The 21193-nt window shown below is 54.7% G+C and overlaps 1 protein-coding gene across 1 annotated transcript in view; it reads right to left on the bottom strand.

The window, feature by feature from the left end:
- The window catches only part of LASP1 (LIM and SH3 protein 1), a 28667-nt gene that overhangs the window by 2298 nt on the left and 5176 nt on the right, over nucleotides 1-21193 (bottom strand). The window contains exons 2-6 of the mRNA XM_066566804.1: nucleotides 19637-19731; nucleotides 11067-11151; nucleotides 5468-5575; nucleotides 1966-2110; nucleotides 826-920 (exon numbers count right to left, since the gene is read on the bottom strand). Of these exons, the coding sequence (XP_066422901.1) occupies nucleotides 826-920; nucleotides 1966-2110; nucleotides 5468-5575; nucleotides 11067-11151; nucleotides 19637-19731 (528 nt within the window). The remainder of the gene's footprint in view (nucleotides 1-825; nucleotides 921-1965; nucleotides 2111-5467; nucleotides 5576-11066; nucleotides 11152-19636; nucleotides 19732-21193) is intronic.

Genomic DNA, 21193 nt, shown 5'->3' with positions numbered 1-21193 from the left:
CTGGATCTGGGCGGGTCTCAGTGCCCAAACCTGAGCATCCAACGCCCTCAAAAACGAGCATCCAAACCCCCCAAAAACGAGCATCCAAAACCCTCAAACTGAGCATCCAACCCCCCAAAACTGAGCATCCAACCCCGCCCAAATCGAGCATCCAAACCCCCCAAAACCGAGCATCCAACCCCCCCAAAACTGAGCATCCAAACCCTCAAACTGAGCATCCAACCCCCCAAAACTGAGCATCCAAACCCTCAAACTGAGCATCCAACCCCCCCAAAACTGAGCATCCAAACCCTCAAACTGAGCATCCAACCCCCCAAAAACGAGCATCCAAACCCTCAAACTGAGCATCCAACCCCCCCAAAACTGAGCATCCAAACCCTCAAACTGAGCATCCAACCCCCCAAAACTGAGCATCCAACCCCGCCCAAACCGAGCATCCAAACCCCCCAAAACCGAGCATCCAACCCCCCCAAAACTGAGCATCCAAACCCTCAAACTGAGCATCCAACCCCTCAAAACTGAGCATCCAACCCCGCCCAAATCGAGCATCCAAACCCCCCAAAACCGAGCATCCAACCCCCCAAAACCGAGCATCCAACCCCCCCAAAAACGAGCATCCAACCCCGCCCAAACCGAGCATCCAAACCCCCCAAAACCGAGCATCCAACACCCCCCAAAACGGCTTCTCCTGGGGCTGAGGGAGCAGAGGGACTCCCAGGGTGGGAATTTGGGGGGGAGCTGAGGGATCCCCAGGGTGGGAACTGGGGGCCTGAGGGAACCCTGGGATCCCCAGGGTGGGGGATTTGGGGTCTGGGCTGAACTCACCCCCCCTCCGGCCGGGGCGTTGCGCTGTGAGGAGGCCGGAGTTGGCTCCTTGTAGCCGTAGGACTGGGATGGAGGCGGCTGCTGCTGCTGGTAAACTGGGGAGGGACAGGGGGTGAACTGGGATGGGGAGGGACAGGGGGTGAACTGGGATGGGGAGGGACAGGGGGTGAACTGGGATGGGGAGGGACAGGGGGTGAACTGGGATGGGGAGGGGATGGGGGGTGAACTGGGATGGGGAGGGAATGGGGATCCTGCACTGGGATTTGGCTGGATCCATGCACTGGGATTTGACTGGATCCTGCACTGAGATTTGGCTGGATCCTGCACTGGGATGTGAAGGGAAGGATGAATTCAGGAACTAGGATGTGGGTGGTTCCATTAACTGGGATTTGGAAGAATCCTGCACTGGGATGTGACTGGATCCATGAACTGGGATATGAGTGGATCCATGAACTGGGATTTGGAGGGAAGGATGGATCCTGCACTGGGATATGAGTGGATCCTACACTGGGGTTTGAGTAGATTCTGCCCTGGGATGTGAGTGGATCCTGCACTGGGGTTTGAAAGGATCCATTAACTGGGATATGAGTGGATCCTGCACTGGGATTTGGAGGGAAGGATGGATCCTGCACTGGGATGTGGGTGGATCCTACACTGGGGTTTGAGTGGATCCATTAACTGGGATATGAGTGTATCCATGAACTGGGATTTGGAAGAATCTTGCACTGGGGTTTGGAGGGAAGGATGGATCCTGCACTGGGTTTTGAGTGGATCCATGCACTGGGGTTTGGAGGGAAGGACGGATCCTGCCCTGGGATGTGAGTGGATCCATGCACTGGGATGTGAGTGGTTCCAGCCCTGGGATGTGAGTGGATCCATGCACTGGGATGTGAGTGGTTCCAGCCCTGGGATGTGAGTGGATCCTGCCCTGGGATGTGAGTGGATCCTGCACTGGGATTTGGAGGGAAGGACGGATCCTGCACTGGGATTTGGCTGGATCCATGCACTGGGATGTGAGTGGTTCCAGCCCTGGGATGTGAGTGGATCCATGCACTGGGGTTTGGAGGGAAGGACGGATCCTGCCCTGGGATTTTGGGATGCGGGGGATGCTGAGGAGCCCCGGGGCTGTGCCCACCCCACCTGTGGCTCCGGGCTGGCCGTGCTGCTGCTGCTGCTCTGCTCTCCGGTAGGCGCCGCTCTCCGGGGAATTCCGGCGCTCCGGCTCCGAGCCCTCGCTGGGGCTGGGCCCCATCCGGCTCCGCTCGAACTCCTCGTGGTACTTGATCTGCAGGGAGGGGGGCACAGCTGAGAGCTCGGCCCTGCTGCAGCAGCTGCTCCAGGGAAAAGGGGCTGGGACAGGGAAATGGCCTCGGGGCAGGTTTGGATTGGAAATGAGGGAGAATTCCTTCAGAAAAGGGAGTCACCGTCCCTGGAAGGGTTGAAAGCCCATGGGCTGCTGGTTAATGCTGGACTCGATGGCTTTTCCAGCCTGAAGGATTCTGGATCCTTCCCCTCATCCCAGCTCAGCTCTTTTTGCCACCCCAGCAAACCCCAGAGGCTCCTTCCCCACTCCCCCTCTGCTCAGAGCAGTTCCAGGCACACACGGGACAGGACAGGACAGGAGGAGCTTTCTGTGCCCTGTGGGTGGGGTGAGGAACTGAGAGGAATTGTTTCAGGATGAGATTGAGCCCCAGATGCACCTCCCAAACCAGGGGAACACGGAGCAAAATCCCCTTTGGGAATTCTGGTGTGCAACTCCCAATGCCAGAGGGACACAGGAGGGAAGGGTTAACCCAACCACGGGGGTGTGAGGGTAAAAATTACCAATTAACTCCTTGCTGCTAATGAGTGCATTCCCACCGGGAAGCAGCTGGAGCTTGGGAATGTTCCCTGGTTAAACAGTGATGGACTGGAGGGCACTGGGAGCTGGGCATGGCTGGAGCAGAGAGAACCCCAGGGCAGCCCTGGGAGGCTGGGACAGCCCAGGGACAGACAAGGGATAAAAGGCAGCACCAGGAAGAGCCTTGGGAACAATCAGGATCAGCCCCAGGGACAGCCCTAGGACAGATCTGGGAACAGGGACAGCCCTCAGGATGGGCTCAGGAACAGGAACAGCCCCAAAACAGCCTCAGGAACAGCTCCAGGACAGGTTCAGGAGCAGGGACAGCCCCAGGAACAAGGACAGGAGCAGGAACAGCCCCAAAAACAGCCCCAGGAGCAGAAACAGCCCCCAGGACAGTTTGAGGATCAGGAACAACCCCCCAGGAGCAGCTCCAGGATGGGCTCAGGAACAGCCCCAGGAAGAACCCCAGGAGGAGAAACAGCCCCAGGAGCAAGAACAGCCCCAGGATGGGCTCAGGAGCAGCCCCAGGATGGGCTCAGGAGCAGCCCCAGGATGGGCTCAGGAGCAGCCCCAGGATGGGCTCAGGAGCAGCCCCAGGATGGGTCAGGAGCAGCCCCAGGATGGGTCAGGAGCAGCCCCAGGAGCAGTCCCAGCCCCAGGATGGGCTCAGGCCATGCCCCAGGAGCAGGAGCAGCCCCAGGAGCAGCCCCAGCCCCAGGATGGGCTCAGGCCATGCCCCAGCCCCATTCCCAGGGGGGTTTTCCCCACCTGTCCCCACCCCGAGGCCGTTTTGGGGCAGGGCCGGGCTGGCCCCACCTCCCCTGGCCCTGGGGACAGCGCTGGTGGCTGCGGCTCCCTAAGTGGGTCACGGCCACCCGGGCTGGCAGCCAGGCACGGGAAGCTGCTGGAAACGCTGGCAGAGGGTGAGGGGCAGGGCAGGGCCACCGGGGCTGGGCCCAGGGCAGCTCTGTGCTGTCATTTCATGTCCCCAAACCCAGCCCCGGTGAAGCTGCCGGCTCAGAGCTGCCCCAGGGAGAATCTTCCAGCTTGGATCCCACTCCCTGCCTGGGGTTTGGTGAACCCATCACACCCTGGGGATGCACAAATGGGAGCAGAAAAAGGGGGAATAAAAATCCCACTGGGTTTTTGTGTGAGCTCCTGCCATGGGCACCATCTCCCTGCATTGCAAACCCCTTCCCTTCTCCTGGGACCATCTCCCTGAGCATTCCTGAGCCTCCCCTGTCCATCCCTGAGCACCCCAGAGCATCCCTGTCCATCCCTGTCTATCCCTACCCATCCCTGAGCCTCCCAGTCCATCCCTGAGCCTCCCTGAACATCCCAGAGCCTTCCTGAACATCCCAGAGCCTCCCTGAGCATTCCTGTCCATCCCTGAGCACCTCAGAGCATTCCTGACCATCCCTGTCTATCCCTACCCATCCCTGAGTATCCCTGAGCCTCCCTGTCTATCCCAGAGCTTCCCTGAGCATTCCTGAACGTCCCTGTCCATCCTTGAGCATTCCTGAACATCCCTGAGCACCTCAGAGCATTCCTGTCCATCCCAGAGCCTCCCTGAGCATTCCTGTCTATCCCTGAGCATCCCTGTAAGAGATTTGATCATTTTGATACCCTTGGCAAAAGCAAATGGAGCTTTGCAAATCAGACCCGGCTTGCAGGAATATTAAATCAGACAGGTTTACCAGGAAACCTCATTAAGCCCTGCAAGCAAGAGATGTTGTTACATGCATCAGTTTGTGTGTGTGATTTTAACCTAATCACTGTAGTAAACATTACTAGTCTCCCTAAAATGACTAATAAGTAATTAATGGTCTCCCTAAAATTATTATTAAGTAATTAGTAGTGTCCCTAAAATTACTATTAAGTAGTGAATAGTCTCCCTAAAATGACTATTAAATAATGAATAGTGTCCCTAGAACTACTATGAAATTTCCCTGGAATTACTATGAAATCTCCCTAAAATTACTATGAAATAATGAATACTCTCCCTAAAATTACTATGAAATCTCCTTAAAATTACTATTAAATAATGAATATTCTCCCTAAAATTACTATGAAATCTCCCTAAAATTACTATGAAATCTCCCTAAAATTACTATGAAATAATGAATACTCTCCCTAAAATTACTATGAAATCTCCCTAAAATTACTATTAAGTCTCCCTAAAATTACTATTAAATAATGAATAGTCTCCCTAAAATTACTATGAAATCTCCCTAAAATTGCTATGAAATCTCCCTAAAATTGCTATGAAGTAATGAATAGTCTCCCTAAAATTACTATGAAATTTCCCTAAAATAATAGTAATTTTAGAGAAATTTCATAGTAATTTTATGGAGACTTTAGAGTAAAGTCTCCCTAAAATTACTATTAAATAATGAATAGTCTCCCTAAAATTACTATTAAATAATGAATAGTCTCCCTAAAATTACTATGAAATCTCCCTAAAATTACTATTAAGTCTCCCTAAAATTACTATTAAATAATGAATAGTCTCCCTAAAATTACTATGAAATCTCCCTAAAATTGCTATGAAATCTCCCTAAAAATCACTATTAATGCCTAATTACTATACCCATTTATACCCCCCGATAAAATCGGACTCTGATCACTGAACCGCTCCTTCCTCTCCTCCTCACAGAGGCAGATTCGTGCCGGGGCTGCAGGAACCGCTGACCCCGGGGCTGTTTGCAGCAGCTGCGCCCTCCCCGCTGCCCCTGCAGGTCACAGCGGTGTCACAGCGGTGTCACAGCGGTGTCACAGCGGGGACGAGAGGCCACTCACGTTGCTGATCTGATCCTGAGTCTTCTTGATCCTCTGCAGCTCCGGGGTGTCGGCCACCACGCTGAAACCCTTCCCTTTGTTCTTCTCGAACTCCTCCTTGTAGCGGATCTGGGGGCGGCAGGAAAGCGAAGGGGTTTGAGCAGGGGGGAGAGCAGGGACAGGGCACAGCCCCAGGCTGACACCCAGGGCTGCAGCTCCTGCCAGGGCTCCTGCCTCGCCCAGGGGCACCCCTGAGCATCCTTGAGCATCCCTGAGCACTCCTGAGCATCCCTGAGCACTCCTGAGCATTCCTGAGCCTCCCAATGCATCCCTGAGCCTCCCAAAGCATCCCTCAACATCCCTGAGCAACCCTGTCCATCCTTGAGCATCCCAGGGCATCCCTGAGCACTCCTGAGCCTCCCAATGCATCCCTGAGCATCCCTCAACATCCCTGAGCCTCCCAGTGCATCCCTGAGCAACCCAGTGCATCCCTGAGCACTCCTGAGCATCCCAATGCATCCCTGAGCAACCCAGTGCATCCTTCAGCATCCCAGTGCATCCCTCAACATCTCTGAGCATCCCTCAACATCCCTGAGCCTCCCAATGCATCCCTGAGCAAACCAGTGCATCCCTGACCATTCCTGAGCCTCTCAATGCATCCCTGAGCAACCCTGTCCATCCTTGAGCATCCCCATGCATCCCTGCACATCCCTGAGCATCCCTCAACATTCCTGAGCTTCCTTGAGCATCCCCAGTGAATCCCAGCACCTCTCTGAGCCTCCCAGAGCATCCCTGAACATCCCTGAACATCCCAGTGCACCCCTGAGCATCCCCAGTGAATCTCTGCTCATCCCTGTTCATCCCTGAGCCTCCCAGTGCATCTCTGAGCATCTCCAGAGAATCTCTGCACATCCCCGTGCATCCCTGAACATTCCTGAGCATCCCTGAGCCTCCCAGTGCATCCCTGAATATTCCTGAGCCTCCTTGAGCATCCCTGAACATTCCTGAGCATCCCTCAATATCCCCAGTGAATCTCTGCAGATCCCTGAGCATCCCTGTTCATTCTTGAGCCTCCCAGTGCATTCCTGAACATCCCCAGTGAATTCCTGAGCATTCCTGGAACATTCCTGAGCATCCCTGAGGCTCCCTGAACATTCCTAAACATCTCTGAGCCTCCCTTAACATCTCTAAACATCCCTGAGCCTCCCTCAACATCCCTGAGAATTCCAGGCAGGAAAAACAAGGAATCACTGAGGAAGAAGCCAATCCCAAGGGAGGGCAGATCCTCTGATAAATCCTGTGGTTTTACCCTCCTAAATCCCACCCTGCTCCATCTCCTTTGGTTTTTCACCCTGCTGATGTTCAGGACACAAGAATTCAGCCCTAAAAAACCACCTGGCAGCATCCCCATGATGATGATGAGAATAATTTAACAAATTAATGAACCCCACAATTAATTTTCCTGTGGGGAGCTGCTCCCTCCATGCCATGACTCCGAGTGCATCCATGAGTTATCAAAGGGAGCCAGAAAAAAAAAAAACCCTTCAAAAAACCCTTCACACATCAAACACTAAAAACCCTTCACGCATCAAATCCTCCCCTTTTTGCCACCAGCACCGAGGTGACAGTGCTTCCAGAGGGGCTGGCACAGCAGGACAGGAGTGGCACTGCCACCCCCACATGGGACCCTGGGGCAGGAAGGGCTGTGCCCAAACTCCCCCCAGGAAAAGCTCAGAAAAGGAGCCCCAGGATGGGAACCTGCAATTTCCCTGCCACACGTGGGCTGGGAGAAGCAGCCTGTGGGCACCAGGGTGGCACTTTGGGGACACTTTTGGCCTGACAGGACATCATTATCCAGCAGCTTCCCGTGAGCGGAACGGGAGGCGCCTCCTGGGGACACAAATAGAGGGGACGGAGGAGTGACAGGGAACTGCTGTGGCCTGGCCCTGCCACCCCCCTGTCCCTGGCACCCATCCCTGCAGCTCATTGTCCTCGTCACCCCATCCTGTTCAATCCCCCCTTGCAGGTGCCCAGGATCCCATCCCTGCAGGTGCCCAGCACACTGTCCCATTATTGTCATCCCATCCCTGTGGGTGGTGAGCGCCCCATCCCTGTCACCCCCACCCAGCTCCTCGTCCTTGTCACCCTACCCCATAAGCTCTGATATCCCAAACCTCTGATATCCCCCCATTTGTTATTCCAAACCTCCTACATCCCAAACCTCCTGCATCCCCTCCCTCCTGGCTCCCAAACCTCTGATATCCCTCCATTCATTATCCCAAACCTCCTACATCCCAAACCTCTGATATCCCACTCCTCCTACATCCCAAATTTCTGATATCCCACTCCTGCTGCATCCCAAACCTCCTGTATCCCACCCTTCCTGTATCCCACCCCTCCCAGCCCCTCTGCAGGGTCTCTCCCCTCCCACCCAGAGCTGTTCCCTGCCCAGCACCCACAGAATCCCCTCTGCAGCTCATCCTGCTGGGAATGTGACCCTGAGGAGCCCCTGGCCCTGCCCTGCAGGAGGCTCTTCCACTCCTGAGCCACCCCAGCTCCATCCCAGCACCCCATCCCTGTCACCCCCACCCCATCCCTGTCACCCCCACCCCATCCCAGCACCCCATCCCTGTCACCCCCACCCCATCCCTGTCACCCCATCCCTGTCATGCCCACCCCACCCCATCCCTGCAGGTGCCCAGTGTCCCATCCCTGTCACCCCAGTGTCCCCGAGCCTGGCAGGCCCCAGGAGCTGGGCACAGCTGGCACAGGGCACATGGCACAGGGGCTGAGCTGTGGTCACCAACCCATGGAACAAGAGCCCCCCCCCCCTTCAGGGCCGTGCCCCACCCAGCGTGAGGGGCTGCGAGTCCCCCCCAGGCTCAGGAGAGCCCAGGCAGAGCTCAACCCCCTCCCCTGGCTCTGCTTCCATCAACAACAACCCAGGGAGAGCCTGGAGACCCCAGAGCTGCAGCAGCAGCTCCGTGGTTGCCATGGAAAAGCCACGGTGTCCCCTTGTCCCTGTCACCCCCCGTCCCTGTCATCGCTGCGTGCACACAAATCCAGCCCCAGGCTGGGCTCAGCTCGGAGCCTGAGCCAGGGCTGGGGGAAAAGCTGAGCTTTGGGGACAAAAGCTGAGCTTTGGGGACCCCATGGTGGCCCTGGTCCTGCAGGTGAGGCTCCCCCATCCTCCCGGAGGAATTCCCAAGGATTCAGCTCCTGACACTCTCAGGCTAATGGGAAGAGAAGGAAGAAGGTCACAGCATCCTTCAGAGCACAGCAGGCAGGGATCTGATCCCAGTCCCAAAAAAAATGACTGGAAACAGCAGGGAGAATCTCAGAAAACAGCAGGGAAAAAAATCCAGAAAACAGTAGAGAAAAAAATCCCGAAAAACAGCAGGGGAAATCCCAGAAAACAGCAGGGGAAAAAATCCCAGGAAACAGCAGGGAGAATCTCAGAAAACAGCAGGGAAAAAAATCCAGAAAACAGTAGAGAAAAAAATCCCGAAAAACAGCAGGGGAAATCCCAGAAAACAGCAGGGGAAAAAATCCCAGGAAACAGCAGGGGAAAAAATCCCAGGAAACAGCAGGGAGAATCTCAGAAAACAGCAGGGAAAAAAATCCCAAAAAACAGCAGGGGAAATCCCAGAAGACAGCAGGGAAAAAAATTCCCAGAAAACAGCAGGGAAAAAATCCCAGGAAAGTGCAGGGAAAAAATCCCAGAAAATAGCAAGGGAAAAATCCCAGAAACCAGCAGGGAAAATCCCTGCCCAGGAGAGGCAGCAGGCCTTGCTGCCAGCACCCTGGGCTGTCCTAGGGCCCCTTTTCCAAGGAAAAAAGGGAATTGGGAGCAGGAATGGCAGGGCAGCTGCCCATGGAGCTCTCCTGGCAGACAGGGTTGCCTCTGGATGGGATTTTTTCCAGCACAGTGAGCTCGGCTCGTGAGCAGGGCTGACATCAAAGCTCACAGCACGGCTCAGGGGAGGCTCCAGCACAGCCAGAGCCCAGGGAAACGTGGAATTGTCACAGCTGGAAAAGCTCTGTGAGCTCAGAGTCCAAGCATGCCCCAGTTCACCATTAACCCACGTCCCCAGTCTGGATTTGGGACATTCCCAGGGATGGTGACCCCAGCACTGCCCCTTGCAATGCCTGACAACCCTTCCAGTGAATGGCTTTTCCCTGATTTCCACCCCAAACCTTCCCTGGAACAAGGTGAGGCTATTTCCTCTCACCCTGACAATTTGGGGAAAAGCCTGACCCCCACCTGGCTCCTTCCAGGGATTTTTAGGGATTTTGGGAAGGACCCTCCCTGATCCTCCTTTTCCAGAGGCTGAGCCCCTTCCCCATCTCCCTCAGCCTCTCCTGGTGCTCCAGCCCCTTCCCCAGGCAGGGTCACATCTCCCTCCACACCCATTCCTGCACTTCCAGCAGTTTTCCTACAAAACTGAAGCTCCCATCCCTTTTCCCAGAGTTCTGGGGCAGAAGGAAATCCGGGATCACCACAGGGACAATCCCTGGGCCCACACCCAGCAGGGAATGGCTGAGCCAGGGCCACCTGCAGGGGACAAAGCCTGGCCAGCAGCCTGTCCCACAGGCTCTGCCCTTCCCAGAAAAACCAGGAACTCATGGAAGGGGTTTGGAAATGGATTTGTAGGAAATTTGTGAAGTTTGACAGAAGGTTTACAAAGTTTGTAGCTTATTTGAGATAAGCTTATTTCTTATTTGAGATAAGAAATGTTGACTTGGGAATGTTATGGAATAGGATGGATATTGTTGAGAGAGGAATGAAATTAGAAGTAAGTTTTAAAGGAGGTTTTTTAAAATAAGACTATAGATACTTTGGAGAAGTAGAATTATGAAAGGTGTATTGCAGTAGGACTTAGGAGGGAGGGGTTTGGGAAGCAGCCAGAGAATCATGGAATTGTCAATCATGGAATTCCAATTGACTTGGAGTTGCCAATTCCAAGGCTGGAAGGGCCCCTCTGGAGAGGGAATGCAGAGAAATCCCAAACCATGGAACCCTCAGAGACAGAAATGCAATGGGAAAGGTCAGGGTGGGCTTTTCCCATGGGAAATTTGGGAATTTGAGAGGCACCCAGAGAAATCCCAAACCATGGAACCCTCAGAGACAGAAATGCAATGGGAAAGGTCAGTGTGGGTTTTCCCCATGGGAATTTGGGGAGCACACAGAAAACAATGGAATTTTCAGGGCTGGAAGGGCCCCTCTGGAAATCCTGCCCAGCATTAATTCAGGAACCTGCAGAAGTCAGACACGGAGGGAACTCCCAAAACACAGAACCCTCAGAGACAAAAATGCAATGGGGAAGGTCAGGATGAGCTTTTCCATGGGAATTTGGGGGGCACACAGAAAATCATGGAATTGTCAGGGCTGGAAGGGCCCCTCTGGAGAGGGAACGCAGAGAAATCCCAAACCATGGAACCCTCAGAGACAGAAACAGAACAGGGAAAGGTCAGGGTGGGTTTTCCCCATGGGGAATTTGGGAATTTGAGGGGCACCCAGAGAAATCCCAAAACACAGAACCCTCAGAGACAGAAACACAACAGAGAAAGGTCAGGGTGGGCTTTTCCCATGGGAATTTTGGGAATTTTCAGGGCTCACCTGGCTCTGGAGCTCACTCTGCTGCTTTAGGCGCAGGTTCTCGGGCGTGTCTGCCACCATGGTGAAGGATTGCTTGGGGTAGTGTCTGCAGAGGGAAGGAAAGGGTTAATGTCACTGTCCCCTGCCCCTGTTAATGCCACAGTCCCCTGTCCCCACCTGCCCAGGTGTTCAGGCACAGCAGAGCAACTCCCACCATGGAACTGTGGAGTCTTTCAGGCTGGAAAAGCCCTCCAGGATCATCGAGCCCAAACCTGTGTCCCCCCAAACCTGCGTCCCCAAGGGCCACACCCAGGTGTTGTGACCATTCCAGGGGTTTTGTCCCACTCCCAAGGAGCCAGAGCTGGTCCCAGCTATGGAGCTTCACCCCCAGGCCCTGCATGCTGGTCCCACAGCTCTGCCTGGAGCAAGAGGAGCATTCCCAGCCTGGCAGAGCCCTCCATGCCCCAGGATTCCCAGGAAAAGCCCTGGGAGGAAACCTGACCTGGAGCAGATCTGGAAGATCCCAGATCATGAATTCCCCCTGGGAATCCCAGAGCATTCCCAGCCCTGTGAGGAGTGCCAGCCCAAACCCTTCCTGGAATTCTGGAAGATCCCAGATCATGAATTCCCCCTGGGAATCCCAGAGCATTCCCAGCCCTGTGAGGTGATTCCCAGCACCTCTGCCCGGGTTTTTTACAAACCCTGAGGGTTCTCCCTGTGGCTCAGCAGTGTTTTTTACTGATATTCCCAATGTGAGCACCCCAGTATCCCCCAAGAAAGGCACGGACGGGGACACGGCCCAGCCAAGGGCAGAGGCTCCTCTGGAACCAGAGCAGCTCAGCCAGAGCCCAGAGCATCCACAGAATTCACAGAATAACAAAATTACAGGGCTGGAAGAAACCTCCAAGATCATCGAGCCCAACCCAGCCCCAACACCTCAACCCTGGCACCCAGAGCCAACCCAGCCTTGTTTAAACACCTCAGGGCAGTGCCCACCTCCCTGGCAGCACATTCCAGTGCCCACTCTCTCTTTCTGTGAAGGATTTTTTCCTCATGCCCAGCCTAAACTCCCCCTGGCACAGCTGGAGGCTGTGTCCTCTTGTCCTGGTGTCACTGCTGAGCCCTCCAGAGGAAATGACCTCGTGGGAATGGTGTGAGCACAAAGAACAGAACAGAATGACCAGGCTGGAAGAGACCTCCAAGATCATCGAGTCCAACCCAGCCCCAACACCTCAATAAACCCTGGCACCCAGAGCCACATCCAGGCTTTGTTAAACACCCCCAGGGATGGTGACCCTACCACCTCCCCGGGCAGAACATTCCAGAACTTTATCACCTTTCTGGAAAAAACCTTTTCCCTGATATCCAACCTAAATTTCCCTTGGTGCAGCTCCAGGCTGTGTGCTCTGGTTGTGTCAGATCCTGGAGACAGAGCCCAGCCCCAGCTGAGCCCAGGCACCTTTCAGGAGCTGTGAGAGTGAGGGGGGCAGCCCTGAGTCTCCTTTTCTCCAGGCTGAGCACCCCCAGCTCCCTCAGGTGTTGCTCACAGGGTTTGTGCTCCAGACCCCTCACCAGCCTCGTTGCCTCCTCTGGACATGCTCCAGCCCCTCCTAAATTGGGGGGTGGCCTCACCAGTGACAAATCCAGGGGAACAATGACCCCCCCTGCTCCTGCTGGCCCCACCATCCCTGATCCATCTCCGCCCTTCCAGCCGGGATCTCCCATTGCCATGGCAACTGCATCCTGCCCCGGGCACTGATAACAGGGAGGAGACCAGGCCCCAGCAGGCACGCTGGCCAGGAGGGCTGGGAAAGGCAGAAATCCATCCCTGTGCAGCTCAGGAGAACGGGAAAACCGCGGGAGGAGGAGGAGGGAATTAAAAACAACCTGGAAAACAACAACAAGCAGCCAGGCTGGAGTGAATGCAGAGCTGTGTCCTGCTCCAGCCCAGCCTGGGGGAGCAGCAGACAGCCAGGGATGAAGCTGGGATTAGGTTTCCTTTGGATTTTGAGGAAATCTCACAAGGATTTGAGGCAGCTTTTGCTCAGCCCTGAGGAAGCAGGCAGCAGGGATCTGTCTGCTAGGACAGCAACAGACGGCCAGGGGGGACTGGGTGGGGAACCTTGGGGTGTCTCCTCACTGCTGGCATCCCTCCATCCCTTTATCCATCCCTCCATCCATCCCTCCCATCCCTCATCTCCCTGCCTGCAGTCTGCACACGATTCCCTGCTGGAATTGCTGTCCCATGGATCCCAGGCACACACAGGGATGGAGGAGCTGCTCCCTGCAGGGGATGGAGCAGGAAAACCCTCCCTGAGCTCACCAGGAGCCCAGGTGGAAACCTAAGGAAAAGCCACCTCTGGATGCAGCTGGAAAAGTCAGGGGAGACTCCTCAGGGGCTGCAGCTCCTCACAAGAGGAGTGGAGAGGCAGCTTTGATCTCTGGGACAGGGACAGGACAAGGGAAGGGCTGGAGCTGTGCCTGGGAGGTTCAAGCTGGATTTTGGGAAAGGTTCCCAGCTGCCCAGGGAATGGGCATGGCCCTGAGGCTGCCAGAGCTCCAGGAGGGTTTGGACAACGCTCTCGGGGACAAGGGGGGGATTTTGGGGTGTCTGTGCAGGGCCTGGGGTTGGATGGATGATCCCTGTGAGCTCCAGGAATGTTTGGACAACACCCTGAAACAGGCTGGGATTGTGGGGCTGTCTGGGGTCAGCCTCATGACCCTTGGGGGTCCCTTAAACTCAGGATATTCCAGCATTCCACAGAGAACAGCGCAGGGCATGGCAGGGACCCCAAACACAACCTCAGAGGCAGCATCCCACAGCAGGAGGGACCCCTTTCCACCCTCAAAACCCCCAAAAAAACCCCAAAAAAACCCCCAAAATTCCACAAAACCCCGTCTCCCACTGCCAGCAGCCCAGAGCAGGCAGCTTTTGTGGCGCTGCTAAATCAGGTCAGAGGAATCTCCCCGGGCTCAGCTCCCGTCTGGCGCCGGCATTAGGGGCGGGCTGAGGCTGAGCCCGGCAATTCCCGGGGATGGAAATTCATCCCCCTGAGCATGGAGATTCCCAGGGGATGGAAATTCACCCCCCCTGAGCATGGAGATTCCCAGGGGATGGAAATTCATCCCCATGAGCCCGGAGATTCCCAGGGGATGGAAATTCATCCCTCTGGGAGAAGGAAGAGGCTGAGCCTGGCAGTTCCTGGGGGATGAAAATTCATCCCTCCTGCTTCAGGAGCCCAGCAATTCCCAGGGGATGGAAGTTCATACCTCCTGATAATTCCCAGGGGATGGAAGTTCATCCCTCTGGAAGAAGGAGAGGGCTGAGCCCAGCAATTCCCAGGGGATGGAAGTTCATCCCTCTGAGCATGATGGGATTTGGGAGCCCTAGGAGCAGACCCTGCATCCCCAACCCCGAGTCTGATCCCAAAAAAAACCCCCATGGATGATGTGAGTGTTTGGAAAAACCTCGGGAGCTCTGAGTGTTGCTTATATTGAGGCTTTAAAGCAGATTTTGGCATCCAGGAGCAGCCCTGGATGCAAACACTCCCTTGTCCCTGCAGCTCCCAGGGGTGACAGCCACCCCCCAGCTGGCTCAGGGATTTGGGAACGATTTGGGGAGGATTCAGCAGAGGAGAGTTAAACAAAGGAAGCAATTGGCTGTGCTCTGCCAGGAGGCTCCGAGGTCACATCCTGCCTTTCAAAGGGCTGGGGACGAGCTTAAAAAATAAACTGAGCCTTTGTCAGCACCAAAATCAGCCCCAGGCTGCAGAGATCCCAGCGGGAATGGGCACAGGGGAGGGCTGGGATCCTCCCAGGGTGGCTGGGCCAGCTGCTCCCACAGAGCCCAGCACCTCTGTGGAGGACAGGATTTCCCCAGGATTTGTCCCAGTGTCCTGGCTGGCACCAGGAGAGGCCAATCCCACGGCCAGGCCAATGCCAGGGCTGGTTTGGGGCCAGCAATGGGAACGGGGATTTGCTCACCAGCTCTGGGTGCAGCAGGATCCATCCCATATCCCCAATCTCACCCCCAATTTCCAGCAGGGGAACAACCCCAATCCCAAATCCAGGAGGTGGAACAGCAGATCCCTGTGATCCAGCAGGGAACAACCCCAATCCCAAATCCAGGAACACCTGATCCAGCACAGAAACAACCCCAATCCCAAATCCAGGGGCAGGAAGAGCAGATCCCTGTGATCCAGCAGGGAACAACCCCAATCCCAAATCCAGAAGCAGCAGCACATCCCTGGGATCCAGCAGGGAAACAAGCCCAATCCCAGATCCAGGAGCAGCAAATCCCTCTGATCCAGCAGGGAAGGAATCCCAATCCCAAATCCAGGAGCAGGAACAGCAGATCCCACTGATCCAGCACAGAAACAAGCCCAATCCCAGATCCAGGAACAGCAGCAGATCCCTGTGATCCAGCAGGGAACAACCCCAATCCCTAATCCAGGAATAGCAGCAGATCCCTCTGATCCCAATCCCAGCCCCAGGAACAGCAGATCCCTGTGATCCAGCAGGGGAACAACCCCAATCCCCGATCCCTCAGCTTCAGCACAGCAAGTTTAATATTTAAAAAAAAATATAAAATATATGTAATATATATATAATAAAGATACAAAATATTTTTATATATTGATAAAATATATATTTAATATAAAATCTCTAAAAAATGTGTGTTTGGGAGCAGCTGGAGCTGGAACTCCAGCCTTGCCTGTCTCCTGTATCCAACTTTTCCCCACTTTTCATCTGGGAAGTCTCAGACTTCCCTGGATTTTCCCTTCTCCCAACTTTTAGCTCCAAGTGCTCAGGCCAAGAGCCCAGCCCAGCCCTGAATGTCACTTCCAGTGAGCCACCAGTCCCTGCCAGTGCCCAGCTGGGGACAGGGAGGGGACAGGGAGGGGGGTGGGGACCATCCCATCTGCCACCCAGCCATTCCCAAAGATTTCTGCTGGATTTCTGGCTGGGGGAACGGCAGGACTGGAGGAAGCCCAGCCCTCTTCCTCCTGCTCTCCCAGAAGAAAGAAACTCAGGAATTTGGCAGGGGGCCACGGGCTCGAACAGAGAGGACCCTGTTTGGAAAAGCAGCCTCTTCCCTGCCAGGATAAACGTTGCTTTTCCACCCCCTTCTCCTGGATCAGAGGACCTTTTCCCCCCAAATCCAGGAAATTTGGGAAGGCTGAGCTCCTCCTGCGATGTCCCCAGCCAGGCACAGCTCTCCTGGAGTTTCTGCTGTCCCAGGATACTCCTGGGAGCAGCTGAGAAAGAGCCAACCCCAAATCCAAGCCTGGAATTTTCTCTTTTTTTCCCCCACATCCCAAGCCACTGGAAAATCCTCCAGCAACTTCCAGCTGCTCCCTTTGCTTTCAGACAAGGAAAATGGGGAGAAGAAAGGATTTTGGGGGGGCAGTTTCTGTGCTCAGTGCTGGGCTGGGAAGGGTTAAAGCAGCAGCGGCATCAAAGGGAGCCCCCAGAGGAGAGGGGGGTGAGAACCCGAGGTTGCGCAGACTCCTTGGAATGTCAGGAATTTCCCATTATTATCCCACTTCCCTGGCAGGGAGAGCACGAGAACAGGACCCTAAGCCTGGGGATGGGCAAATCCCACAGGGCCAGGGGGAGAAATTTTGGGTCAGGACACTCAGAACAGCTCGGGGGGCTCAGCTCTGCCAGGGCAGACCCTCCCCACCCCAAAATCATCACCCCCTCAAAGGCAGAGCCCACCTGCCTCAGTGCACACATCTTCCCCAAAAAAACCTCAAAATTTCCTGCTTTTCCCCCAAAAACTGGAGCTCCAACAGTGCTGTTCCCCCACAAATAAATCAATTTATTTTCAGCCAGTTATTTGCATTGTCACCCCGGTGAGACCCCCAAGAAATGCCATTCCCTGCTCAAATTGGAATTTAATAAATTTCCTCTCAGCCCAGCTGAACTCTTGGATTTTGGACAAGCCACAGCCACCCCCAGCACCCAACCCCAGCAAAAAAAAAAAAAAAAAACAAAAAAACAACAAACCACCTAAAAAACCCCCACGGAAATGGGAGGGTCTGGCCAAGCTCTGCTCTCACCACTTCTCCTTTCCGTGTAACTCAGAAGAGTAAATTTAAAGAGCAAAAGTAAAAACTTTAAGAGTAAAAATCAGGAATATTGGGAAGAAATTCCCCCCTGTGAGGGTCTTTCACAGGTTGTTCCATCCCTGAAGTGTCCCAGGCCAGGCTGGATGGATTTGGGGCACCCTGGGATGGTGAAAAGTCTCCCTGCCCATGGGGCTGGATGGGATTTAAGGTCCCTTCCCACCCAAATCACCCTGGAATTCCCTGACTCCTATAGGGATCTTGTCAGGATCAGCATTTTTAAAGCACCCTGTGATCAGACCCCCCCTAATCCAGCATTTAGGAATTAATTACATTAATTATATTCTCTAATTTTCCTTCTAACAACTGCCAGTGCATAAAGAGCAGCTAAAAAAATCGGATTTTCAAGCTGCCTTTTAGATATTAGAAGCATTTTGGGTCCACAGGGTCCTTCTGGAGAAGGGGGGAAAAAAAAAAAAGGTTGGAAGGGAACATCCAGTGCTCAGGAACAGGTGGAAAGGGCCAGGAAAGAAAGGGCCCAGAGGAGAAACAAAAATAAAAAAAAAAAGGAAAGAAGAGGAAAAAAAAAGGCCCAGAGGAAAAGGAGAGGGAAAAGGGTTCAAGGAAAAAAAAAAAGAGGCTCAGGACAAAAAAAAGGACCCAGAAAAAAAAAAAAAAAGACCCAGAAAAAAAAGGCCCAGACAAAAAAAAAAAAAAAAAAAGGAAAAAAAAAGGGCCCTGAGCTCTTGCTCCGCCCTGCCCTGCCTCCATCCCCTACACCAAGGCTTTCACCTCCCAGGTTTATTTACCTTGGGATTCTTTCCCTGCCAGGAAATTCAGGTGGCTGCACCCAGCCCAGCCTGGCCTGGCCTGGTGAGCCCTGCACAGAGGGAATTTCAGGGCCTGTTCCCTTCACAGAGGGAATTTCTGGAGAAATTGCAGAATTTCTGGAATTCCTGCTCCTGGAGAGCTCAGGATGCCCTACAGAGCCCATGCCAGGGTGAGGAGTGGAGTTTGAGAGAGGAATATCCAGGAGATCCCACAGGAGACCCCACAGAAGGGTGCCCCACACAGGAGAGACTCCCACAGCACAGGAGATCCCCAAAGGAGGATCCCCCACAAAATCCCACAGCAGACTCCACAGGAGGCCCCAAAGGAGGATCCCACAGGAGATCCCCACACAGGAGAGACCCCATGAGGGTCCCACGCAGGAGGAGGCCCCACAGGAGAGACCCCCACAGCACAGGAGGATCCTCAATGGATCCCACAGGAGGATCCCCACAACAGGGCCCCACACAGGAGATCCCACACAGAAGGAGACCCACACAGGAGGGTCTCACGCAGCACAGGAGACCCCTCATAGCACAAGAGGATCCCCCACAGGAGAGACCCCCACAGGAGAGTCCCCCACCACAGAATCCCCCCAGTGGGCCCCACATGGGAGAGACCCCCACAGGAAGGGCCCACACAGCACAGGAGGCCCCCAGTGGACCCCACACAGGAGATCCCACACCAGAGGGTCCCTCACACAGGAGGAGATCCCACACAGCACAGGAGACCTTCAGTGGACCCCACAGGAGATCCCACAGCAGGAGATCCCATGGAAGGTCCCACAGCACAGGAGACCCCCACAGCAAAGGAGGATCCCCACAGGAGACACCCCCATAGGAGGGGCCCACACAGGAGGGTCCTGACAACAGGGCCCCACACAGGAGGATCCCCAGAGCACAGGAGACCCCCATGGGAGGATCCCCACAGGAAAGACCCCCACAGCACAGGAGACCCCCAACAGACCCCACAGGAGGGTCCCCACAACAGGAGATCCCATGGGAGGATCCTCACAGGAGGGTCCCCCACAGAAGGGGACCCCCATACAGGAAGGTCCCACAGGAGAGACCCCACATGGCAGGAGACCCACAGAAGGTCCCACAGCACAGGAGACCCCCAGTGGATCCCACAGGAGGATCCCACATAGGAGGGTCCCACAGGAGAGACCCCACAGGAGACCTCACAGCAGGAATCCCCCCAGAAAATCCCACAGCAGGATCACACCCAGGAGAGTATCCCAGCAGGGATCAGCCCCAGAAAACCCCACAGGATCCCCACAGGGGAGACCCCCACAGCACAGGAGACCCTCAGTGGACTCCACAGGAGGCCCCCACACATCGGGGTTCCACACAGATCTCTCACAGAAGGGGACCCCCACACAGGAGGGTCCCACAGGAGAGACCCCACACAGCAGGAGAGCCACAGAAGGTCCCACAGCACAGGAGGAGATCCCACACAGGAGGATCCCCCCCTACAGCACAGGAGACCCCCAGTGGACCCCACAGGAGATCCCACATAGGAGGGTCCCACAGGAGAGACCCCCCAGGAGATCCCACAGCAGGAATCCCCCCAGAAAATCCCACAGCAGGAGATCCCCACAGGAGATCCCCACAGGAGGATCCCACACAGGAGAGTCCCCACAGGAGGGATCCCCCCAGAAACCCCCCCAGGACCCCCTCAGCAGGCACTCACGCGTTGCAGTAGGGCTTCTTCTCGTAGCCCTTGTAGTTCTTCATGTTCAGGGTCATCTTGCAGGTCTCGCAGTGGAAACATGATTTGTGCCAGAACTGCAACACAAAAAACCCCAACCATCAGCACCAGGGATCCCAAAACCCCGCTGGAACCCCACAGTTCCCACCCAGCATGGCAGCAGTGCCACCTGTGACCCCAGGAAAACCAAATTTTCCTTCTAGGAATTGCCAGTGCATAAGGAGCAGCTACAAAAATGGGATTTCCAAGCTCTTTTTTAAATATTAAGAAATATTCTGGCTCCACAGAGCTTGGGACCAGCCAGGAAAGGGGAGCACAACTCAGGATCCTTCTGGATAAGGGGAAAAAAAAAAGGTTGGTTAAATGAGCACAGGGATTATCCTGGTTAATTTAGGATAAAATTCCATCTCTCCTGATCTTCCCAAGTGCCAGGGGAGGTTTTTTTCCTTCCATAAAACCAGGAATTCATGGATAGGAAAAGCTCCTTCTGCAAGTGACACCTCAGCAGAGGGAACAGCTGTGTTTGGAGGTTCAAAGCTGCTGCTTTGGGTTTATTTTTTTATTTTATTTTATTGCTGTTCTCTGCTCAGTGCCAGCCAGAAGAGCAGGTCAGGTGAGGCTGCACGAGCCAAGCAGGAAAAGGTTCTCATGGGAAGCAGACACAGACCCACAAGAAAGACACAATCCCAAAAAAAGCCAGACCCTGACCCCACAGCCTGGGCTGTGACAAACCCTAAAGGAGAATTTTAAGGTTCTTTTTTAGGGCTGCTCCTAAAGAAATTATTCCCACCTGGCTCTGAGCTGGGCCCAGGCTGGGAGGAGCCTGAGGACAGCTCAGAGCTGGAGTTAAAGGTTGGATTTGATGATCTGGGAGTAAAATTATTCTGATTTTGTGATTCGGAGCTCACACAGACTGAGTTCAAAGTCCTGCCAGAGTCCGGACTCCTCTTTTCCACGGGGATTTGTGGGGTCTGGTGGGAATTCCCAGGGCCCAGAGAGGAATGGGAATTTCCTCCTGGAGCAGGGAAAAAGGGAAAGCACAGCCTGGAGCAAAACCTTCACCCCTGACAGCCGGTCCTGCCCTAGGGCCACCCCCCAAAAAAATCAGGGAAAACTCCACCAAAAGCCCAATTAGCAGCTCCAAGCCCTAATTAGAGCACAGGCAAGTGTCCTTTAACTCTCAGCCATCACACCCAGAGTGCCCAGCTGCTGCTTTTTGCTGGGATTTCCACTTGAAACCCTGCAAGGAGCCGATCCCCCTCTCCAAGGCCAGCCTGGATCTGTGTCCCCGCAGGGACCAAGCCCTGCTGTCACCTGCCCAGGTGCCACACCCCGTGCACAAACACTGCCAGGCTCTGGGGACGTGACTCAGCCCTGGAGAGGACAATCCTCCTCCTTTTCATTGCTCTCAGACACTGATTTGTTCCTCCCCTCTGCTCACAGCAGTTCCTCCAGCTGCAGGGGTTTTGCTCCTCCATCCTCTCCCAGGGTGGTTTTGCCCCTTTCCCAGTTTTTTGGGCTCCTGTAGGATGGATCAGC

This window comes from Molothrus aeneus, chromosome 28, assembly GCF_037042795.1.
Source record: "Molothrus aeneus isolate 106 chromosome 28, BPBGC_Maene_1.0, whole genome shotgun sequence".
NCBI lineage: Eukaryota > Metazoa > Chordata > Aves > Passeriformes > Icteridae > Molothrus > Molothrus aeneus.
Note: the sequence above shows the minus strand (reverse complement) of the source record. Positions and strands in the feature narration are given on the sequence as shown.